This window comes from Hyperolius riggenbachi, chromosome 3 (assembly GCF_040937935.1).
Source record: "Hyperolius riggenbachi isolate aHypRig1 chromosome 3, aHypRig1.pri, whole genome shotgun sequence".
Lineage (NCBI taxonomy): Eukaryota > Metazoa > Chordata > Amphibia > Anura > Hyperoliidae > Hyperolius > Hyperolius riggenbachi.
Window position 1 is genome coordinate 189,681,372 of NC_090648.1, and position 24,598 is coordinate 189,705,969.

General features: G+C 42.5%; 1 protein-coding gene across 1 annotated transcript in view; it reads right to left on the reverse strand.

Moving 5' to 3' along the window:
* The window catches only part of GNB5 (G protein subunit beta 5), an 81,188-nt gene that overhangs the window by 34,845 nt on the left and 21,745 nt on the right, over positions 1–24,598 (reverse strand). Inside the window, exons 4-7 of the mRNA XM_068275457.1 lie at positions 15,222–15,358; positions 14,491–14,532; positions 11,850–11,926; positions 9,612–9,744 (exon numbers count right to left, since the gene is read on the reverse strand). Coding sequence (XP_068131558.1) covers positions 9,612–9,744; positions 11,850–11,926; positions 14,491–14,532; positions 15,222–15,358 — 389 coding nt within the window. The remainder of the gene's footprint in view (positions 1–9,611; positions 9,745–11,849; positions 11,927–14,490; positions 14,533–15,221; positions 15,359–24,598) is intronic.

Here is a 24,598-nt window from a genome sequence, read left to right on the forward strand (position 1 = left end):
AAAACCTTATACAGTTCAGCAAGGTGATAGGTACATTATTTAGTATTTATATAGCACCGGCATCTTCCTCAGCGCTGTACAGTGTATATTGTCTTGTCACTTCACTGTTCCTCATGGGGGCTCATAATTGAATCCCTACCATAATAATATGTCTGTGTATGTATCCTACTTTAAGGCCAATTTAGGGGGAAGCCAATACTGTTTTTGGGATGTGAGAGGAAACTGGAGCGCCCGGAAGAAACCCACAGGCATAGGGAGAACATACAAACTCCATGCAGTGCCCTGGCTGGGATTAGAACCGGGGACCCAGCACTGCAAGGGTCACTATGCCACTGTGCTGGAAGTCACTTCCAGATATACAGTATAATATAAGCGCACCAGTAAGGTTTGCACAAATCTCATTCTGTCAGAGGTTATGGAGTTTACAGAGGGGTCAAGACGTACTACAGAATCAAACTAAGGCCTGGAGCCCACTAGACATCGCAAATAACGCTCAAAAACACTAGATTTTTTAGAGCAATTTGCTGCTAAAAATAGAGCAATTTCCAGAGCAATTTCTAGTAAGGCCCCTGCCTTCCCTGAATGAAATCGCTCTGAAAATGCTGCAGGCACCACAATTACCATTTCAGCAAATCACTAAAGCTCCTGTGGAGTCACTACTATAGGCTTTCATTAGCCTAGTGCTTTTGGAATCGCTGGTGATTCCTAGAAAGCACAAATCGCTGTTGAAGCCGATCCAGTGAGCCCCAGGCCTAACAGCCCCAAATGTTTGCAGACAACCTTTATTTTTTATACACAATCTCTTCTAGAGGGCTATACCTACACCCACCAACACCTTTCATCCAGTTCACAGCCATCGCCTTTCTGGCTAGGAACAGTTCATTCGTGTTATACAATTCTCAGGTAATGTGTACATTTTTCTTCATCTGTATGTAATGGAGTCTCCAGCAGTGGCGTTCCTACCATTGGGCGCAGGAGGGCATGGTGCCCCGGTTGACTGGTTGACCAGCATTGGAGGTGCAGAAGAGGCACGTGACGGCGACGCAGCATTCCAGCAGCTGGAACACGGAAGTGTAGTGAGTATTCTCCGCCTACCCGCCCTGCCTGCATGTATTTTCTGGTCAAATCTGCCGACATAATTGCATGTATTTTCTGGGCAAATCTGCCGACATGACTGCATGTATTTTCTGGTCAAATCTGCCGACATGATTGCATGTATTTTCTGGTCAAATCTGCCGACATGATTGCATGTATTCTCTGGGCAAATCTGCCGACATGATTGCACGTATTCTCTGGGCAAATCTGCCGACATGATTGCACGCGTTTTCTGGGCAAATCTGCCGACATGATTGCACGTATTTTCTGGGCAAATCTGCCGACATGATTGCATGTATTTTCTGGTCAAATCTGCCGACATGATTGCATGTATTCTCTGGGAAAATCTGCCGACATGATTGCAAGTATTTTCTGGGCAAATCTGCCGACTTGATTGCATGTATTTTCTGGGCAAATCTGCCGACATGATTGCATGTATTTTCTGGGCAAATCTGCCGACATGATTGCATGTATTTTCTGGGCAAATCTGCCGACATGATTGCATGTATTTTCTGGGCAAATCTGCCAACATGATTGCATGTATTTTCTGGGCAAATCTGCCGACATGATTGCATGTATTTTTTGGGCAAATCTGCTGACATGATTACACGTACTTTCTGATCAAATCTGCCACATGATTGCACATATTTTCTAGTCAAATCTGCCGACATGATTGCATGTATTTTCTAGGCAAATCTGCCGACATGATTGCATGTATTTTCTGGGCAAATCTGCCGACATGATTGCATGTATTTTCTGGGCAAATCTGCCAACATGATTGCATGTATTTTCTAGTCAAATCTGCTGACATGATTGAATGTGTTTTTTGGTCAAATCTGCCGACACGATGGAACATGTTTTCTGGTCAAATCTGCCGACATGATTGAACATAATTTCTGGGCAAATCTGGTCACATTACGTGTAATTTTTTGAGAAAACCTGCACAATTATGTGAATTTTATGGGGAAAGGGTCACCAAAACTTGGGCCCACTGTCTTTGTGTTGCACTTTTAAAGGGAACCCGAGGTGAGAATAATATTGAGGCTGCCATATTTATCTCCTTTTAAGCAATACCAGTTGCCTGGCTGCCGCGCTGGTCCTCTGCCTTTAATTCTTTCAACCATAGACCCTGAACAAGCATGCAGCAGGTCAGGGGTTTCTGACAATATTGTCAGAACTGACAAGATTAGCTGCATGCTTGTTTCTGGTGTAATTCAGTTCACTACTGCAGCCAAATAGATCAGCAGGGCTGCCTATTGTTTAAAGGGGAACTGAAGAGAGAGGTATATGGAGGCTGTCAAGTTTATTTCCTTTTAGACAATACCAGTTGCCTGGCAGCCCTGCTGATCCTCTGCCTCTAATACTATTAGCCATAGCCCCTGAACAAGCATGCAGCAGATCAGGTGTTTCAGTGGTTCAGACTTATAAGTCTGATCTGACAAGACTAGCTGCATGCTTGTTTCTGGTTTTAATAAGATACTACTGCAGAGAAATAGACCAGCAGGGCTGCCAGGCAACTGGTATTGATTAAAAGGAAATAAACATGACAGCCTCCATATACCTCTCTCTTCAGTTCCCCTTTAAAAGGTAATAAATATGGCAACCTCCATATCACTCTTATCCCGGATTCACTTTAAATTACAGTTAGCTCTCCGGTCATGGCCACACCCATGCTTCGCGCGCCGCAGGTTATAGCCACACCCATTTTTGTTAGCTATCTATACTGAGGCCAACTTTAGGGTGGTGGGAGGAGCCTACACCTGGCCTACACAGTCGCTTTTTTTATGGCCAGGGAAGGGGGGGGGGGGTGTCTTAATACCCAGCACCGGGTGTCAAATGCACTAGGTACGCCACTGGTCTCCAGCAAGTCTACAACTAGGGATACAAGAGCTCCAACAATTATTTATGTCTGGGCAATTAACTACCATATGTGAAAAACTGGCCACTGGCCGTTTAACAGTTATCACATATGAATAAAGGCTATAAGGGCCCTGTTGATCTCCCATGCCAATCATTGGATAGTCAGAACTAGTAAGTGCAGTGGAGACAGCTTCTTTTTAATGAGCTGGAACTCTCTGTAGCATCCCATCCCTCTTCACTGGCAATCATTTGGGAGTTCTTCAGACCTCCTATGTGCTACAGACGGCTGTACAGATGTTTGGCTGGACAGCCAGACAGCCAGCTATTTCCACTGCATGCTTATAATACACTAGGGGCTGAACATAATTAAGTCATTAATATTTCCAAGACTACTGCTACCAGCAATTCATCCATTGTTTACATTCCATTCCAAATGATGGGATTTTGCCACAAAAATGAATCAAATTCCCAAGTGAACTATCTTCTATTGTGTCCCTTAGCAATGAAATCATGTCATTAGCTAAATATAGTAACATCGGAATAGAAGAACTAGCGCATCTCTTCAGAGTAAGCTGCCAGACTGAATTAAAGGGATACTCCACTTTCAATTTCAGTTTGCAGAGAGCTATGATTTTCTAAAATTTCTAAAACAGTCAAATTTCACATCTCTGAACACGTCAATATTAATGTAGTGTATGCTTCTCCATGGGGTGTACAGAACACCCTCAAATTAAAATCTTCCTGCATTGTGAGTGAGTAACTGCACACAGCAGAAAGTACTCTATTAGTATTACTTGCTGTAACTTCTGGTTTACTGAGACCCGTTTGGAGAGCTCATTAATCTTAAAGAAACAGAGATGATTTTTTTTCTCACACCTGCATACCTTTGGATGCTTTAAAGGACACCCGAAGTGAAAATAAACTAATGAAATAAACGATTGTATCTATCTTCATTCTCCTAAAAGTGAGTTTTTAAGATATTCCAGTTTTATTTTATGTTTAAATCTACTTTTTAAGTTTTAACTGTTTTATTGTTTTTCCTCAATGACACATTCATTGACTTATGCCAGAGCTAAAATCTATGAACTATTGACCCTTTTTATTTATTTCTTGCTCTCAGAAGCCATTTTTTGCTAGGAAAGTGTTTTATAGTTGGAATAGTTGGAAATCAGTGAGGGTCACACTGTAGTCACTTCCTGTCTGAGTTAGGACTGAGTCAGCCACTTGCATACCTGATATTTAACTCTTGCAGGCAGATAAAAAAAGGAAAACAGCAAAGTTATTAGTGTGCTTGGCACTGTACATACCCATGTGTATCTCATCATGTCATACGTCACTTCGGGTATCCTTTAACAATTATAGCAGGCTAACAGACCTGTCTTGCATGGCCTATAAGGAAGAGACCATAGTACTTTCTCCTAGGGTTTTCACGTGTAGTGTGAACATCAGACAGTGCAGTCTATGCACTTCTGACTCTTGTGTGTCAGCCGCTATACGTATTGACGAAATGCGCATGGCAACGTGTATACTGTGAACTACATAAACTCAAAATTGTAAGCATATCACTGACCATTTCTATTGCAGATCCAGCATGGATGACAGCATGTTGGTGTAATGGCCAGAAATCTTACCTCACAGCACTAGCGTGCCAGGTTCAATTTCCAGCTTATACTCTACTGGTGTGCAGTTTTGTATATACGTCGGCTTCCTCTTAAGAAACTGACCCTGTAAGTAAGGTGCACATAAGCACAACCTTTGTAGCTTGCTGAGCATGTTCTAAGTGGCTTATGCTCTCCTCAGCTCCCCATGCACTTTAATCAACATAGAACTACAGTAGTTTACACATTTTAACTCATCTTCAGTGATCCAGAGTTCCTCTATTTTCTACATTGATTTGTTTATCTGTTTGCCACTCCGAGAAGGCAGACGTGTGTGAAATGAACGGCACTTGCTCACAGATATTGCTGCAGACCTGGTCTGAGTGACCCAGAGTTCCCCCTTACCTTTTGGTGTAATAATGTGTCAGCTTTTCAAATGCTTCCCCTCTCTTCCTGCTGAGATGACAGGAAGTGGTGGGAGATCTCCCAGCAAAAAAAAATTCTAGCACGAGTTGTAAGCCATGCCTACCCTACACAGACATGGATTTATTAGTGCGTTTCCACTTTGGGAAGGACTTTCCTCACTTCCTGTCACAGTAATCTTGAGAGGAGGACTAATTACACATATCCATCAACTCACAGAGATGATAGACCGAAATCAGCAGACAGTTTCTGCATAGCTCCCAACTGTCCCTTTTTCAGAGGGACAGTCCCTTTTTGGGAACTAAATCCCTATGTCCCTCGTTCTTCTTCATTTGTCCCTCTTTTTAGGACTCATGTACAGATCTATGTAAATATATGTATGTTTCTACTGAAAAATGTGTTTAATATACTCTAAATCAGGGGTCTCAAACTCAATTTACCTGGGGGCCGCAGGAGGCAAAGTCAGGATGAGGCTGGGCCGCATAAGGAATTTCACAATCGCGACGCATCGCCGCCTCTGCCCGCCCCTCTCACTCTTCCTTCACAGAGAGGGGCAGGGAGAGGAGGCGATGCGCCGCGATTGACGTCAGGAGGGGCAGAGCTGAAGCTGAAAGCTCTGCCCCTTCCAGGAAATGGCAGTGGATTGCCCCCCGGGCGATTTGGGGGCCCTGCAGCCCTCGTTTAGCGGCAGGGATGCGGCGGATTACTTGGGAGCACTGAAGCGAACTATAAGGAAGCTTTTGCCAGCGAGGGCCACAAAATATTGTATCGAGGGCCGCAAATGGCCCCCGGGCCGCGAGTTTGAGACCCCTGCTCTAAATGTTATTGTATTATTTAAATTGATATAGTTCTTATTTTTAAATATTAAAGAGACACTGTAACAAGGAAAACTTCCCCTGGGGGGTACTCACCTCGGGAGGAGGCAGCATTAAGATCCTAATGAGGCTTCCCCCGTCCTCCTCTGTCCCTCGGGGTCTCGCAGCAGCCCTTCAAAGCCGGCCCGACAAATCCGTCAGCCTGTTCAATATTTACCTTTCCAGGCTCCAGCAGGGGCGCTGTTTTGGCTTTCGGCTCAAGTAGACGGAAATACCCGATCTCAGTCGGGTCCGCTCTACTGCGCAGGCGCCGGAGACTTGCGCCTGCACAGTAGAACGGACCCGACTGAGATTGGGTATTTCCGCCTACTTTGGAGCGCAGCGCCGCTACTGTGTCTGCGCTGGAGCCGGGAAGGTAAATATTTACATCGCGATGTTCGGAGGGGCACAGCGGGACCCCCGTGGGACGGAAGAGGACGGGGGAAGCCTCGATAGGATCCGGAGGCTTCCCCCTCCTGAGGTGAGTACCCCCCAGGGAATGTTTTTCTTAGTACAGATTTTCTTTAAAATGAAGAACTAATGATGATAGAGAGGACCAGTGTGATCTGAATGTTAAAACTTTGTCTTATGCTTCTGAATTGTTTCTGGTATCAGTGCCTAGGGGTGTAGCTGGGGCGTGATTAGGGGTGTGGCACGGTGTGAGTCTTAAAGTGTCCCTCTTTCTTATGTCAAAAATTTGAGCGGTATGGTCTCTGATCTAGGAAAATGTTTCTAAAAACAAGACTGAACATGTTCTTGTGACTCATAATGTCAGGAATTAATGCAATGTTCTTATTTACAGAGTGACCTCATCTCATTTGCACTAAAAGCAGCTAATTTGCTGGTATACATTGAGGCTGACTTGCTGTACAATGTGCTTTGAACAGGCTGCTCTGATGAACTAAATAGCATTATTAGGGGAAAGGCAGACAGTACACAATCATCTCTGCCCAGTGACTATACTGTATATTGAGATGCTTTGTGTACAGCTTAGTGGGGTGTACAGCTCAGTGACTATATATTGAGATGCTTTGTGTACAGCTTAGTGGGGTCTACAGCTCAGTGACTATATATGGAGATGCTTTGTGTACAGCTTAGTGGGGTGTACATCCCAGTGACTATATATGGAGATGCTTTGTGTACAGCTTAGTGGGGTCTACAGCCCAGTGAATATATATTGAGATGCTTTGTGTACAGCTTAGTGGGGTGTACATCCCAGTGACAATATATTGAGATGCTTTGTGTACAGCTTAGTGGGGTGTACAGTCCAGTGACTATATATTGAGATGCTTTGTGTACAGCTTAGTGGGGTGTACAGTCCAGTGACTATATATTGAGATGCTTTGTGTACAGCTTAGTGGGGTGTACATCCCAGTGACAATATATTGAGATGCTTTGTGTACAGCTTAGTGGGGTGTACAGCCCAGTGACTATATATTGAGATGCTTTGTGTACAGCTTAGTGGGGTCTACAGCTCAGTGACTATATATTGAGATGCTTTGTGTACAGCTTAGTGACTATATATTGAGATGCTTTGTGTACAGCTTAGTGGGGTGTACAGCGCAGTGACTATATATTGAGATGCTTTGTGTACAGCTTAGTGGGGCGTACAGCTCAGTGACTATATATTGAGATGCTTTGTGTACAGCTTAGTGGGGCGTATATACCAGTGACTATATATTGAGATGCTTTGTGTACAGCTTAGTGGGGCATACATCCCAGTGACTATATATTGAGATGCTTTGTGTACAGCTTAGTGGGGCATACATCCCAGTGACTATATATTGAGATGCTTTGTGTACAGCTTAGTGGGGCGTATATACCAGTGACTATATATTGAGATGCTTTGTGTACAGCTTAGTAGGGCGTACTGAGAAGCAGCCACTTCTAATTAGACCTTTATCAGTGGTAGTGGTAACCATCACCTCTATACTTGCTTTGAATTGTGGTAATTAATAATAAGCGGTTCTCCACTCCTGCTTGCACCTCTCCTGTATAGATAGTGTTCAAGAGGGCTCAATGTAAAGCTTGCACTGAAACCCATAGCTCCTCAGGTACACCACTGTTTAACGCCCTACTTCAGCCTCCCATTTTTAAATGTATATAATGGTAAATTTGCATTAATTAGCAATGTTGTACTATACAAAAGTAAATGTGTTTTTGGTTCTGGACCTTGCAAATTGAAATATTTCGCCCTGTTTGTGACCTGTTACCCCTGCCAGGGCATTCAATTACCCTACCACATGCTCCCGCCACTGCAGCTCACTCGCCCTGCTGTCGGTATGACAGAGGAGGTCCGTGTGCCAGTCAGGAGCTGATTTCATTGGCTCACATTGATCAGAGTCAGGAGCCAATAAAATTGGCTCTGTCGTCATAGCGATGGCAGAGTGACTGAGCTTCAGTGACAGGAGAGCGGCGCGATCGGAGATAGTAGCGGGTCTGTGCAGCGTGACATCAAGAGGCCCTGTTTTTGACCTTAAAGGGTACCTGAAGTGAGTAAAATTATTTTAAATAAACACAAGAAGTAGCTGTAAATGAATATTACATACTAAGCTCACCATCAGTTCCTCTCAGAAGCTCGCCATTTTCTTCTTACAGTGATCACTTCCAGGTCTGACAATATTTTGTCAGAACTGAAATATACCAGTTACTGTCAGTTATAGATCAGCAGCTGTCAGTTACAACTGAATGTGCAAGGTAATGTCCATGTTTGCCTATGGCTCAAGTGGGCGATGTTACAGTTTAACAGTGTGCTGACCAGGAAGCTGTTATGGGGTAATGGCCATTTTTAAAATGGAGGAAGGAGAATTCCATTGATCACAGTGGACAAATGGGACGCTGGGGAGGAGAGATTGAGGAATAGACTACACAGGAGGTAAGTATGACCTGTGTATAGTTATTTTGACTTTTTATTTTCAGTTCAGGTTCTCCACAAGGGGCCAGAGACCGCCGGTACTGAAGTGGTTACGGGATAACCGTAGTGAGAGGTATAGCATATGGAGGCTGCCATATTTATTTCATTTTATTTTGCACCTCCTCTGCCTCTAATACTTTTAACCATAGACCCTGAACAAGCATGCAGCAGATGAGAGGTTTCTGACATTTTTGTCAAATCAGCTGCATGCTTGTTTCTGATGTGATTCAGACACTACTGCAGCCAAATAGATCAGCCTGACTACTGGTATTGCTTAAAAGGAAATAAATATGGCAGCCTCCATTTATCTCTAACTTCAGCTGTCCTTTTAAAACATAAAAAATACAATAAAAGTAAATCTGCTATTCAGGTTACCACTGAAAGCAAAGGACCCCTACACACCACTGTGGTTTGAATGAAGAACACAGCTGAGATGTACAAGGCAAGGCAACATTTAAGATTACAGTGGGACTTTCTGATGCTTAGTAAACCAGGCTCTGGCTGGGAAGCTGCATAAGGCTTTGCTTGTGGAATAAAGCATTATCTAATGACATCTGGCAAGCCCAAGTCTCTAGTTTCTCCATTGCACTTGTTACTTGGGAGCTGAAGCTCATATTTGTGCATTTATCTCTTTCAGGGTTGAAACCTCATGCGTGCCAAGCCTACTATACTGCCGATCTCCACTGCCTGAGTACAGCAGCTCTCTACTCATCACAGAGATGGATGGAGGCCATCAGGAAGACATCGCTCTGTGGCAAATGCAAACCTATGAGTGGCTACAACATGAAATGTCTCTGGGATGAAAAGATGGGGAAGAAGATGGATTACAGGCACATTTCATCATTCACGTGCAATCCGGCTGTTTACCTGCATATCTGAGTTAGTGAAGCTGCAAGCAGACAAGTAATTGGTATGCATTGCCACTGACTTCTTCTTGGCAGCCATGTTTTCATTCTTATCAAATGTCAGTGGATACACAGAGCACTTATTGTCCAGTCCCCTGCAGGGAGCAAACACAGACAGGTGCTTGGAGCTGACACAGCACAACAATCATATAAAACCAACAAGGCAAAATCAGCAAATACATTGCATAGACTTAGGGGAAGGTTTGACAAAGCTGCAGTAAACAGCAATCTACTGCAATGAAGGAAAAACCCCGGTCTCACAATTCACAGAAAGTCCACAGGGGCACCAATGGGTGTGCTAATCTGTGATCTCATATCACATGCTATGCAGTTATGTAAAATGTGTTTTGGCAATTATATTGGGAAAAATGTATATCAAATATATATATAAAAATGGAAAGTTGCCAGTAGAACCTGTTGATGGTGGTCAGATCTTCACTGCCGACAGACTGCAGCCTCCTTGCATTACTCCTACTCACTAGAGGTGGTGAACGAGATGCAAATTATTCTGACTTGCATGCAGTTTTAATGCAGTAATTGGGCCAGCCACACGTACCTCCTACCAATTTTGATTGTCTTATTATCAAGCTGTATACAATTTGCATTATATTTATATACACGTTGGAATTATTAGCATCTCAATGACCATCTCTAGCTTCCCCGGGAGCCAGTCATGTCACATGACCCTGCAGTGATGCAGTCCACATCGTGAGGGGTGGGACCAACAGTGATTCCTACCACAGATACTCCCACCTACTGACTGACAGCCGAGGTATGGCTGTACTGGAGATAGCGGATGAATGGCTTTGTCTTCCACACAACTTGGACCTAGTAGACACAGTTGAGATCCAAGTTTAATCTGCCAGGGTAGGAGGAGCTAGTTTAGTTCTGCTCACAGTAATTTGGTTGTGACCATTTTGTAAAAAATAGTGGACCCAGCAGGAAACACTATCCATGTCATTAACCGAATAGGTTTAGTAAAGGTGCCCGTCCTCGGCCGCGGGTCCTGGTGTGCAATTATAGCAATTATTTAATGAATAGTGTTTCCCACTGGGTCCCCTATTTCTAACAAATTAGTGGTTGGGAGCAAATTGCCACGAGCAGGAAGCAGCTGTGGATCAACTCAACTAGATTAGCTCCAGGAAGGAAGAGGTAGTGTGAGAAGAATGCAAGTGGTTTACTATGAAAACCTGGCCACCAGTGATCTGCTGCAGCAGTAAATATTTTTGGAATATAATTATGAATGGAATCTTTTGTAATTGCATTTCTAGTTATTGCAGTAGCAAATGCTTTATCAGATCTGATCCCTAATCAGACAGCTTACAGCATACACAGACAAGATCAAGCACAGAGAACATGCACATGCTGGAAAAGCATTGGTGCCCAGAACTGGATATCACCCAATTCTACACTGCTCAGAGCAAGGAAATGCCTCTTCAGGTTACAGGTGTAATCTTGGGATACAATCTCTAATCAGAACATATTCTACCACTGTTATCTCCAGCTGTTCACAAATTGTATTTACCTTATATACTCGCATATAAGCCTAATTTTTCAGCACAAAAATGTGCTGAAAAGTTACCCCCTCGGCTTATGTGTGAGTCATTGTAGCAGAACAGATGGTGGAACAGGTTTTATTACTGGCAGAGGAGCGTAACGATCGTGCACTAGTGATCCTGCTCTTGCCAGCTGGCTTCCTGCTATGTCCGTGCCCCCCATCCCCAGCAGCATGGTATGCAGAGTGTGCTGCTCAAGACTACCTGGGTCATCTGGCTTGTGGAGCGGAGAATGCCAGCAACATGTCAGCGGTGCAATAATCGGGGCTTCTTCCTTTGTGTCAATCGCTGTGACTCATATCTTTGACGCCATCTAGTGGCGTCTTGAGACACAGCTGTATCATCCTTGGTACACATCTGGATATGGGGAGGGGGGCTGACTTGTATTAGGGGCACATCTGGTTACTGTGGAGGGGGCTACACTGGGGGCTCAATCACTTTTCCTGGATTCTGAGGGAAAAGTGGGTACCTTGGCTTATACACAGGTCAGCTTATACTGTATGTGAGTATATACGGTACAATTAAGCCTTTTATCAATAAATACTGTAAATCTTCATTTTATTTGCAACATAATATATGAATCTATTAGGACAATATCCTCATCAGCATGATGTTTAGAATAGTAGAAATGAAGATGGACTTACCCGCATGCAATGGCACAGCCGGATGGTGCATATGCACAGGCCATCACCCACGTGCAGGGCATGGTAACTGCATGCTCCTAGGATGAAGCACATACCACATCAGCACACAATACAGGGCACACCCAAACATTTTATATTGCAATATAACAGTTCCTCGTTCAAAATGTTGAGCTGAATTTTATAAGAATCTTCTCAAGACAAAAAATGTACAAAAGGGAACACAGAACAGACTAGAACACTTTTTTTTAACAGAGACTTTTTTCCATTAGCGGCTGCCTCAGACGACTTTAGCCAAGCGTGTGTATGGGACTTCACAAATCAGAGCCTCATTCTAAAACATTTAAACCACACATAGAGCAGCCCTGAACTTTGAATTCCTAATTAGAAAATAGCCAGAGAGACTCTCACTGTGACTGTTCCTCCTCATACTGTAGTAGCTGATTTCTGTATGCAGCAGCAGGGAAGCACTTTCTACAAGATCCCATATTGTGGCTGGGACTGTACGTACTGCAGTTGGTGCTCCATTTCCCCTTTCTCTCCACGCCTCTGCACTGGGACAAGCTGGCTCAGAGGCATAGGCACAAGCACATGACTTCTCAGACCACACCTACTGAGCCAGATCCCTCCCACCCACCTATGATACTATCTTCCAGCAGCCCTAGTGAAAATGGTCAAGCCAGCCAACACATGACCCCCAATGTAAAACACTACACCCCCTCCATGCCCTTTTACTTCACTTCCTTTTTTACATCTTTTTAGCTAATTTACTTAATCAGTAGAAATGCTGATAATAACGTATGCAGAACGTATGGGTTTTATTGCTACTCTTGATCTTTCTGCTAGCTAACTGATAATTAGACCTATAATGTCATGATGAAAAGCACTACTGGAGAGGGTGCAGTATCTTTTTTATTTTTCCTGAGATAAGATACAATCATTTATTTACAGATCTTTTATCTTATGGCTGTGTACAGTTGCATCTTCTTTGTAGGCAGTATGGTATTGGCGGTGTTATTGTTTCATGTGAGAGGTTTTCTCTCTGAGACTTTCTTGTGGTTGATGTCCTATACATGAATGGATTGTGCAGTGTTTGTGTTGGTGTGTGCAGGTGATACGCAGCTTGTGCTGTGATGTGGGTACTTCATTGTTACTTATTTATCTGTTGCACAATCAGCTAAAAGAAACAGGTGCGACGATTATACAGACAGGGCCCATTCCCAGTAGCTGTCGAGTGTCCTATGAGGCATTCCCTGTTCTGCGGGTACACAGACGAATCCTGGAAGCTGTGCCATGCGCGGCTATGGAATCCGCAGCCTCTCGCACAGAAAAATGCTGCAGTGTCGGCCAAATCACTATGGCAAGCAATTCGGATGGCTGCAGCATAATCCCCTAAAGCAGAGTTTCCCCACGCGATTTGCCTGCTGGGAAACTCGGCGCTTCCGGCCCTATTTCCGCAGTAGTGGAAACGGGCCACTACACTATACCACCAACCACTCCTTTGGTGAATTTTACACAACAGCAGCTTGTTTTAATAATGCTAACATTTGCATAGTGCTTTTCTCCTGTCGGACTTAAAGGACACCTGAAGTGAGAGAGATAAGGAGGATGCCATAGTTATTTTCCTTTATAGAGGAACTGTTGCGAAAATCTTAAAAATGTAAAACACATACAAATGAGGAGTTTCTTCCAGAGCAAAATGAGCCATAAATTACTTTTCTCCTATGTTGCTGTCACTTACAGTAGGTAGTAGAAATCTGACATTACCGACAGGTCTTGGGCTAGTCCATCTCTTCATGGGGGATTCTCAGCATGGCCTTTATTATTTATAAGACATTCCCTGAAAATGATTAATACAAAGATGCTAGCCAGCCTCCCTCCTCACTGCACACTATTCTGGGAGTTGAATGGAACAACTGCCATTCAGTAAGTGATTTTAAAAATAAAGAAAACCCTGAGAACCCCCCTATGAGAAGATGGGCTAGTCCAAAATTTGCCGTTAACGTCAGATTTTTACTACTTACTGTAAGTGACAGCAACATAAGAGAAAAGTAATTTATTGCTCTTTTTACTCTGGGAGAAATGTACTTCTTATTTGTATGTGTTTTCAATTTTAAGATTTTCGCAACGGTTCCTCTTTAAGCAATACCAGTTGCCTGGCTATTCTGCTGATCCTTTGCTTCTAGTACTTTTAGCCATAGACTCTGAACAAACATATGCAGATCAGGTTTTTCTGACATTGTTGGATTATAAAGAATAGACAGACACCCGCACTCTCCAAGCCAAGCTTCTTTATTAAGGCCACAAAGCACAGGTACAACAAATGCCCCTACAGTCAAAGTTTCTGACATTATTGTCAGACCTGACAAGATTAGCTGCATGCTTGTTTCCGGTGTAATTCAGACACTACTGCAGACAAATAGATCAGCAGGGCTGCCAGGCAGCATGTATTGTTTCGAAGAAAATAAATATGGCAGAGACTTAGCTGTGGTATGCTATGGACAAGGTGATGATTTCACTCATTGATTCATACAAGAAGAGCAGTATATGATATAGCCCCCAGTAATTATTATTTTTCCAAGCATTCCACCATCTTACATCAGTTATTACAGGTGAATACACATTGTCTACAGAGATTACTAACCTTGTTTGTTGTAAAAGCATCCCAGACAATCACTTTACCATCCTGCATGAAAAAAGACACAGCATAAATGCAAAAGTTAAAGAGACACTCCCAGTAAACCAATCTTGCCCAGAGTTCACAGCTCACCCCCTGCATAATATTTTACAGCACACTTTAAATGAAATGCTTTCTTCTTATAAGCTGGTTAGACTCCTTCCTGTCCATCTCCCAGTGCCTGAAACATGTGGCATATGAAGCATACTAGCCAGCTTATGCACCGGAGTCACTGCTAAACCAGTAAAAAACTGTGCATGACTGTGGGACCCTACAGTGTAGGTGAACAATCCACATGAGTCTATATAAGGTCAGTAATAAAAATCAGACACTCTTAGTAAATACGAGCACTTCCTGATTGCCAGCCTGGAGTTGATAATGTAAAAACATATGAGTGGTGATAAATAGACCATTACAGTACTGTACATATAATAGCAGTGAAGAAAGTGCTGCTGTATAAAATGTTTCTTGTAGCTTTTTACTTGTTGCCTGGCGACTTAAGATATTCAAACAGCTACATCTATACATACCAGCTAACCCACATCTGCGTCACTTAGTCATTTTCTAGGGATGGGGCATGAATCATGGCTGTCCAATACTGAGAACGCTCTAAAATAAAAACCACAGCATCCACCCTTCTATTGTCATTTATGGTGCTCAGTCTCAGCCTTCATTGCATGAGCCTGAGGATTCCTCACCTGGGATGAGCTGACAATCCTTCTCTTGTCTTTACACCAGTCCATGCAGAGAACTTTATTGCCATGGCCCTTCAGTGTCCTCCGTGTTTTCATCACAAACTGCCCAAGGGACTCCACACGTTCTGCGACCTGGTGCACTGCAGACACAACAATCATACATCACTGTGTTATTACTGCACAGAGAACACTAGTGTGATTACAGGGAGCTCATCAGGCCAGCACAATGCTTTGAAGGATTAGAGCTACTGTATATTCCAGCCTAGGAAGCAACATCATTAAATCAAGTCATTAACATTATTTTTAAAGTGGACCTGAACTCTTGCACAGGGCACAAGGAAAACAGAGATAAATGCACACTGTGTATTTTTAGAGAGAAGTGCCTGTCTGATTCCCCCTCATTTTCAAGTAATCACAAATGTAATTTGATCTCAGCTGTTGTTAACCCTTTGTGTGCTTCAATGAAAGCTGGAAGTAGACACTGCAGATTTATTGCAGGAGTTCTGTGAGCTGTAACAAAGAAATGTTTTTTCTTAAAGGATACCTGAAGTGACATGTGACATGATGAGATAGACATGTGTATGTACAGTGCCTAGCACACACATAACTAGGCTGTGTTCCTTTTTTTCTTTCTCTGCCTGAAAGAGTTAAATATCAAGTATGTAAGTGGCTGACTCAGTCCTGACTCAGACAGGAAGTGACTACAGTGTGGCTCTCACTGATAAGAAATTCCAACTATAAAACACTTTCCTAGCAGAAAATGGCTTCTGAGAGCAGGAAAGAGATAAAAAGGGGAATTTCTTATCAGTGAGGGTCACACTGTAGTCACTTCCTGTCTGAGTCAGGACTGAGTCAGCCACTTAAATACCTGATATTTAACTATTTCAGGCAGAGAAAGAAAAAAAGGAACGCAGCCTAGTTATTTGTGTGCTAGGCACTGTACATACCCATGTCTATCTCATCATGTCACATGTCACTTCGGGTATCCTTTAAAACATTATTATACTGTTGCTTATCTTTTACAGCAGAGAGGAAGTTCTGAGTTCAGGTCCGCTTTACATACATCAAATATAAGTATATGATCTTACTTAAAATCAACCTCCAGGAATCATCTCTGTAGTAATAGGTTCTAATATATTTATAGCTGTGTTGCACCTCCATCTATGATAATAATCCTAATTTCCTGTAGCTACAGTGAAGAAATGTCTCCAAGAGTGAGAGTAACAGGATCACACAAAACATTGTAGAGTAGGGAAGAGTTAGGAGTATCGGTAGGTGTTGCATCACTGCCACATGAGTTGGGGGCTGGGTTGTACTGCTAGTAAAAAATATCAGTAATTTACATCAGTAATATTTTACTATGCACTTACCCAGCACCCATTCTCCCTCTCTTAGTGCCTAACACTACCCCCCTCCCCCCCCCCACAACACACACTTAATACATTATACTAACCCAACCCCCCCTTAGTCCTATGTCAAAACACTAACCCCAGCGTCCAAATAACTGCAAGTCGTAGCCGATCTGCTGCAACCATTATTTCCTATATAGTAGCTGATCAGCTACTATCCGCATTGGACGACCTACTCACCACTTGGGCACCTGATTACCGATAATTAATATAGGCGTCAAGTATTTCTGGGATCCCACATCTCCCCTCTGGGACTACTAGTTTTCATATTTCAGTATTGCCAAATGCTCTATAGAGGTCCCTGGGTCAGAAAATGAGGCTGTAGCCAATGGGAGCACCAAAAGCTAAAAACCTAACACACTATCCAAAACTACAATAAAGATAATTCCTGGTGTTAAGACCACCATAGCATGCACGGCGTTGTCACTCTATATACCGTATGTGAGCCTGCTGATGGGAAGAGGGAGCAATGTGATCACCTCTTCACTGTGATTCTCCACCTGGGCCTGTGGGAGCGGCGGGACATGTATCCCCTGGACCTCTTCTGGAGTAGGTGGTGCTCTGGCTTAGGTTCATAGATGACGTGCTCCTGGTCTGGCGGGGAACCGAAAAACAGCTCTCCCTGTTTGTGGAGGGGTTGCAATGCAACTCAAGGAACATTAGATTAACTTATCAATGTGATAAAGAGGCATTATCCTTCTTGGATTTATTGATTAAAAGGGATAATGGGAGGCTTGTGACGAGCACGTATCGTAAGCCCACTGCAGGAAACACTTTGCTTCACTAATCTAGCTTCCATTTACCAACTCAAAAGAAAGCAATTCCAAAAGGCCAATTTACCCGAATAAAGCGCAACTGTTCAAGGGAAGACGACTATAATCAGGAGGTTCGTGAGCTGAGACAAAGGTTCAAAATGCGAGGATATCCCTCACGGGTGCTGGAAGGAGCAATAGAGGAACTGAATGAGAAGGACAGGGGGTCTCTACTGTCTGTAAAACACAGCAAAAAGAGCTCAGGCGGGAAGAAGAAAGATCCAATAAGGTTTGTAACTGGATATGGTCCACATTGGAACGATTTACAGAGAATCCTTCAAAAACATTGGCATATTTTAATGCTTGACGACAAAATTAAACAAAATGTTGGTGAAAGACCGTATATGACGGCCCGTAGGGCGAAGAACCTTAAGGACCATCTAGTGAGGTCAGAATTTCAGTCCACACAGCCATCAACATGGTTGGGCAGCTATCCCAGGAGAGATGGAATGTTCCCCTGTGGATCGTGCGTCAATTCTGACAGAAGCAGGACATTCACGAACTTTGATGGTTCAAAAACGTTTGAGATAAGAGCAAACATTAATTGTAACTCAACACGTGTTGTGTATGCGATAAAATGTCCCTGTAATCTTCTGTATATAGGTAAGACAAAAAATCGTCTGAGTAAACGAATTGGAGATCACATTGGAAATATCCGAAATGGGGACCTTGACAGTCCATTGGGGACACATTTCATGGAGTATCATGGGGGGAAACCAGATGGCCTGAGGTTCAAAGGAATTATAAAACAACGGATCCCCTTCCGTGGGGGTGACATAGAAAAAGAACTGTATAAAATTGAGCAGATGTGGATCTATCGATTGGGGACCCTTATCCCAAAAGGCTTAAATACAGACTTGAACTTGGTGTACTTTTTATAGGCTATCAGCTGCTTAGGAAGAACGCGTGCCCTATTAACCTGTCTCCATTACTGACTCCTTTGCATGTTTAATGTAAAAGTCCAGAAATACCTATGTACATAGGCCGATACAACAATAAATAGATCACTCTGAAATTACTGATATGTATCAGATAGTGGAGAGAATACTTAAGCAGTGATGCGTTTCCCACTGAAGTCCAGCCTCCCTCCTTCTTGTGTATAGTGTATACAACAAGGCTCTGCAGCGCTGATGCTGAGTGGGTGTGAGCTGGGAGGAAATGGTATAATAAGGGAAGAAAACGAGCTGCTGCCACTCAACACCTTGAGAAAGCCCCGTGGGCGGGGTGAAACGCGTCGGTGGGCGGGGCTACCGCAGGAGTGCTCACGCGGTGTCCCCACGTGTGAACGCCGACACACGCTGATCTGGCTCCTAACATAGGAGTTGAAAGGTAACACAAGCTGCGCTGAGGCCTCAGCAGATGAAAGTGGACTGTGATATAGCAGCAGAGTCAGTCGGACATATCCAGTGCATTGCGGAAAACGGAGGGCCCTGTGAGCTGGAGCTCACCAACTACTGTGCGCAAGTATCATAGGCAGATAGCCACAAGATATCGCCATGTTGTGGAAGCTCATTTGTTTACTGTGACCCCCTGCCAGCTTATGTCATCGCATGGATTGTCAGTCTTATGCCAATTATCATCAGTGAAATCGGTAAGGCTATACAGTACTGCAGCTACCAGTCTCATTAGCTATGGGAAGCCGGAAATAGGATCATCTCACTGTGTGAGCGGTGTTCTGGTGGTGGCTGAGGACAAATAGATCGTGGTAGCAGAGTGTTTTTTGCATATAGGCTGCAGCTGGGCGATTACACCTTGCATAAAACCTGATCTTGTCCCTCTTAGATTAAGCGCGCATATCCTGGCCAGGTACTGTTGTTTTTAAAGTTGTGGGTGATTTTAATCATGTTGTGCGATTTTCATGTAGCCAAGGCTGTAATTAAATTGTTTTTGTATGTGCTTTGAGACAGTGGTCCTTTATATGGAATCGTTGCTGCAATTGAATTAGGCCACTGGCTCCTTGTTTTACAAGTTGCACCAATTGACATTTAAAGGGGTGGCTCTCCTCACAAGTTTGTTTGTGTAAATAAAGATAATTCCTGGTGTTAAGACCACCATAGCATGCACGGCGTTGTCACTCTATATACCGTATGTGAGCCTACTGATGGGAAGAGGGAGCAATGTGATCACCTCTTCACTGTGGTGATGCCAAGTAGCAGGCTGAGGTACAGCAGTGCTAGGACTTATTTCTAACCAGTAATGGATAGCAGTGACGTCCCCATCACAGCTTTGTTATAGTGTGTATAGCGTGTTTCTCAACATTTTATTGGTATGTACCCCTTTTAAAACCCTGTACTCACCAAGTTCACCCTAGCATAGTAAACATTATCACAAGTACCCCTTGACAAATATATATTTACTGGCAATCATAGTATAGTACATGATAATTGGTTCTAAACAATTTCCAAGCATTTACTATCGCTTTTAATTAGCTAAAACACTAATTTGGTGTTGTTTAAATAAGTTTTATCATTTTCTAAAACAATATATTTGTTATTCTTGGTTAAGTATAGCAAGCCTGAGTACCCCCTGCAATCATTAGAAGTACCCCCGGGGTACGCATACCACATGTTGAGAACCTAGTTCATAGACTGCTAGCAAGCATAGCAATATTTTTTCCCGTATACATGTGTCTGTGTGTATTTAGCTGATAGCTAGGAGCCTAATGGTGGCCATACACGGTACAATAAAAACGTTCGATTTTCCCGCTTATTCGATCTAAATGATCGAATTGAATGAAAGTTGAAAATATTTTTTTTTTCGATCAAGAAATTCGAACAATTATCCCGTTTTTTCGGGAAAAATGATCGGACATGCTGGAAAAATCTTTATATTCGATCTAATGGAATAATCGAACTAAATTATCTAATTGAAAAATTGTACCATGTATGGCCACCTTAGGCTATATTTTTGCAACATTATTTAGACTAAAAAACACCTGGTATGAGTGGTATTAATGCTAGATGTTAGTGTCACTATTCAGATGAAGTACATTCTATATCAACTGCTGTGTAATAACTATTAAAACAAAACAGAAGAATAAGGAAAAAAAAGGAGATATCAAAAATAGGACACAGGTAAGTAGGTCATACTGACTGTATTCATGAGAGATACAGAATATTGCTCTGTGGGAAGTCTATAACTGGCCAGTTAGAATGAAATGATATTCAGTGACAGCCATAGGGGAGGGACCCTTGAACAGGGGCTCTCCCATTGGAAGAGGGAGATATGTTTCTAAAAGTAAAAACCAGTGCATGTACTGTGACTGGAGAAATTTTGGTCTGGCATCAGTACTCAGCTAATATGTGAAGCTTTTCACACAAATTCTACACAGCATGTTATCTATTGCCCATTCTCTTCAGTCCAGTTATCCTATTGAGACAACTAGTGCCTTCCTACTCTACACAGGATTATAAACAATAAACTAACCATAAGATAACATTTCTATTAAGACTTTGAGTGGAATTCTAGTTTCACAAAGCATGTGTTATAAACACATGACAGTGCTGCACACCTTATCAGAAATGACCTTTCCATTTTACATTTGTAGCCAGCTGTGCATTTCTTAAACCTACTGTCAGCATACACTGCCCATATTTACTATCCTTCTTTACACTTTGGGGCCAAATCAGTGAAGTAGAAAGCGGGTTACATTAGACCTTATAAGATACATAAGGCGCTGTAAATCTGAAAATAAAACAAACTGACAAAAACAAGAAAAATGTCAGGTAGGAGTTGAGTCACCAAACTATGGTAAAATTGCAGTGCAGACAAAATGCACACCTTGCTAGTATATTCCAATATAGCATGCATTATGCAAAAACTCAAATGCGTATAACAGAAACAATGAGCGCATTACGTACATACAGCAAGTTGTGCTATGTGCGCAATGCACATTATGTTGCTCGCGTAAACACCAGAAAACTGCCATGCACTGTTTGCGCACAACAATTTTCTTGTAGTTAAGTGTATCAAACCCCAAGTGAGTAGTTGTTAGTTCTAGAGCACAGGTGTCGAACTCTGGTCCTTGCGGGCCAAATCCATGCCAGTGTTTTTGATGCACTGAAAATGGAGAAGTGTATTTTACCAGATGAACCACACATCTCTTGATTAAAGAGAATCTGTATTGTTAAAATCGCACAAAAGTAAACATACCAGTGTGTTAGGGGACATCTCCTATTACCCTCTGTCACAATTTCGCTGCTCCTCGCCGCATTAAAAGTGGTTAAAAACAGTTTTAAAAAGTTTGTTTATAAACAAACAAAATGGCCACCAAAAGAGGAAGTAGGTTGATGTACAGTATGTCCACACATAGAAAATACATCCATACACAATCAGGCTGTATACACCCTTCCTTTTGAATCTCAAGAGATCATTTGTGTGTTTCTTTCCCCCTGCAGCTATCTTCCACTGAAGTGTCAGGCTGTTTCTTCCTGCAGAGTGCAGACAGCTGTGCCTGTATGTAATTCCTCAGTAGGTGAAAGCCCAGCCAGCTCAGAGGAGGATTTATCCAGCTTGTAAAAGATGAGAGAGAAGAGAGAAGCTGCCCTTATCTAAATAATACACAGGCAGTGTGTAGAGAGGGGCCTGGAGGGGGGAGAGGCATCACAGAACCACAACACTGAAGAACTTGGCAGCCTTCCAGACACAGGCTGACAAGTCTGACAAGAGAGAGATAAGTTGATTTATTAAAGAGATGGTTACAGTAGAACGTGCTGCAATAAACCAGAACACATTAGAATAGCTTTTGGAACTTGTAGGATGATAAAAAACAGGATGCAATTTTTGTTACGGAGTCTCTTTAAGTCTCAACCATTAGTTTAAGCTGTTCCAAAAATGTGTGAGGACCTCGGTCCTCGAGGACTGGAGTTGAACACCTCCTGTGTTCTTGACCTTTATGAATATGACAACAAGTCCATTGTCAGCTTTGTTAGCTCAACCAGTTCCATCAGTCTCCAAACTTATCAAAAAACATATAGCTCAGAGGCTCATTGATGAACCACTGCCAGTTTTGAAGGTACATGAGATATCTCCAAATCACTGAATTGGTAGCCATAAAGAGAAATGAGTGGCTCTTGGTGGTTGAAGGTTAACTTTAATGGGGTTTTTTCGGGGGGAATTTCAGGACCCTTTGTGGAATTTCTGGACCCTTTGTGGAGTTTAAGCATTAATACCAACATTGCTTAATTCTCCTTCTAAAGCTACAGAACTTATTATAATGATAAATACATTAAAACCACAGGAAAAGCTGGGTCATATTGCCTAAATGAGTCCTTCCCTCTCTCCCATTCTCCGCTTTATTCCGTCTCCATTTTTCTTTTACTTATTCCTTCCATGTTTTGTTTTCTGTAACACTGACGTATTTATGGGTTATCACGTTTTCAGCTTTATGAGCGCCAGCGAACCTAACTAGACAAACCTGATGAATGGATACGCCTCACAGTTAAAGACCTTAATTCACTAAGATCATGCTGGAGATAATAAGGCAAGAGAAAACTTACCTCCACACAGTGAGAGAGTTATCTTATCTCTTCATTCCTTAAGTTACCACCTCTGTAGTTAATTTACCTCCTCTGTAGTTAATTTACCTCCTCTTTAGTTATTTTCACACGCAGTTAATTAACAGCCTGTCTTTAACTCTGGAGTTATTTTAAGGATTGGAGAGTTAACTTAAAGACAGAAGAGTTAACTTTAGGTTTGCCTGAGGTAAAATGTTTCCTGAATATGACATGCCTCATCACAATGGTAACAACTCTAGAAACGTTATTAAAGATAGGAGATAAGCTTAGTAAATTGAGGCCGTCTTAGTTATGTTTTAATGTCCTAAGACACTGGTGGAACTTTTCACCGATGTTATACATTAGTTCTTGCTTTGGCAGATCCTGGTTCCAAAATCTGAATAAACCAGTATATGAATTATGATATTTCAGGTAAGCAGGCCTGGGGCTAAGCTAATTAAAGTGAATAGAGGTGAACCCACAGGAGGGATTGTGATTTCTCTAAATTGCAGGTCCTGCAGCATTTTTGCGATTTTCCCTGAGCGATCATATTCAAGACGTTTATGGGCAAAATCCCGATCATTCTGGGAATTGCGCTGAAAATCGCAACCCTTTGTAATTATAGAAATCACCACAGAGCTCCTGTGGACCAGGAAGGCCTATTTCTTAAAATTTCTTGCAACATGGTTTCAAAGTTTAAAAAAGCATCCACTATCCAATCACGATCAAACTATTCGAAAGGGAACTGAGTGTTATGGAAGCATACAGGAGCTTTTCATGTTTTTGACACTTTGTTGTGTAATTAAGCATACTGTACCAGTCTGGAATTGGAGGAAGTGTTGCAACCTACAGGCTATATGTATTCTATAAGTTATACAAAGAGAGTCATTTGAAGTATGATTTCTTGAGTCAGATGACTGGGTCTAAGTTTGTGCAAAACAGTGAAGTAATCCTTAATGGGAAGAGCGATCATACGGCAATAGGTCACCATTTCCAGGAAGAGTGTATTTATTGCTCAAGATGATACAGGTCATGTGTTTAGATGATGATGGTTTAATGCCAGTTAGTGCTGTCTGGAACAGGATCAGCTGGCAGCACGAGAAAAACAGACAAGCATAATAATATTGTTACATAACGATACTGTCAACTTGGGACAGTAGAAAATCTACCTGGCTGGATACTTATGTACAGACACAGAGTGCAATCAGCTACAGCTCAGACAGATAAACCCTGCAATACCTTCAGGGGCTTTCATGCAAACAGTAAAAAGAGACAAGGCAAATTACATTTATATTGCGCATTTCTCCTGGTAGACCCAAAGCCCTTAAGTTGCAGCCATTAGGGCGTGCTCAGTAGGCAGTAGCTGTGTTATGGAATCTTGCCCAAGGACTCCTTGCTGAATAGGTGCAGGCTTTAAAATTGCTGTATAAATACAATTTTGCAGCAATTTTACTACTTGAAACACCAAAAAACTAAAAGAACAAAAATCACAATCGCTAGATATTAAATAAAATCGCTACAAAAAAAGCTGGAAATCGCTGCTCAAATCGCTTCACAAAATGCCAGCAAAAAGCTGAGCAATTGTGATTGCAAGTGGGTCCCAGGCTTTAGGCTGTTAGGTAATAGGAATTTCAGGGGATACATACATAGCTTTGGCACCAGGG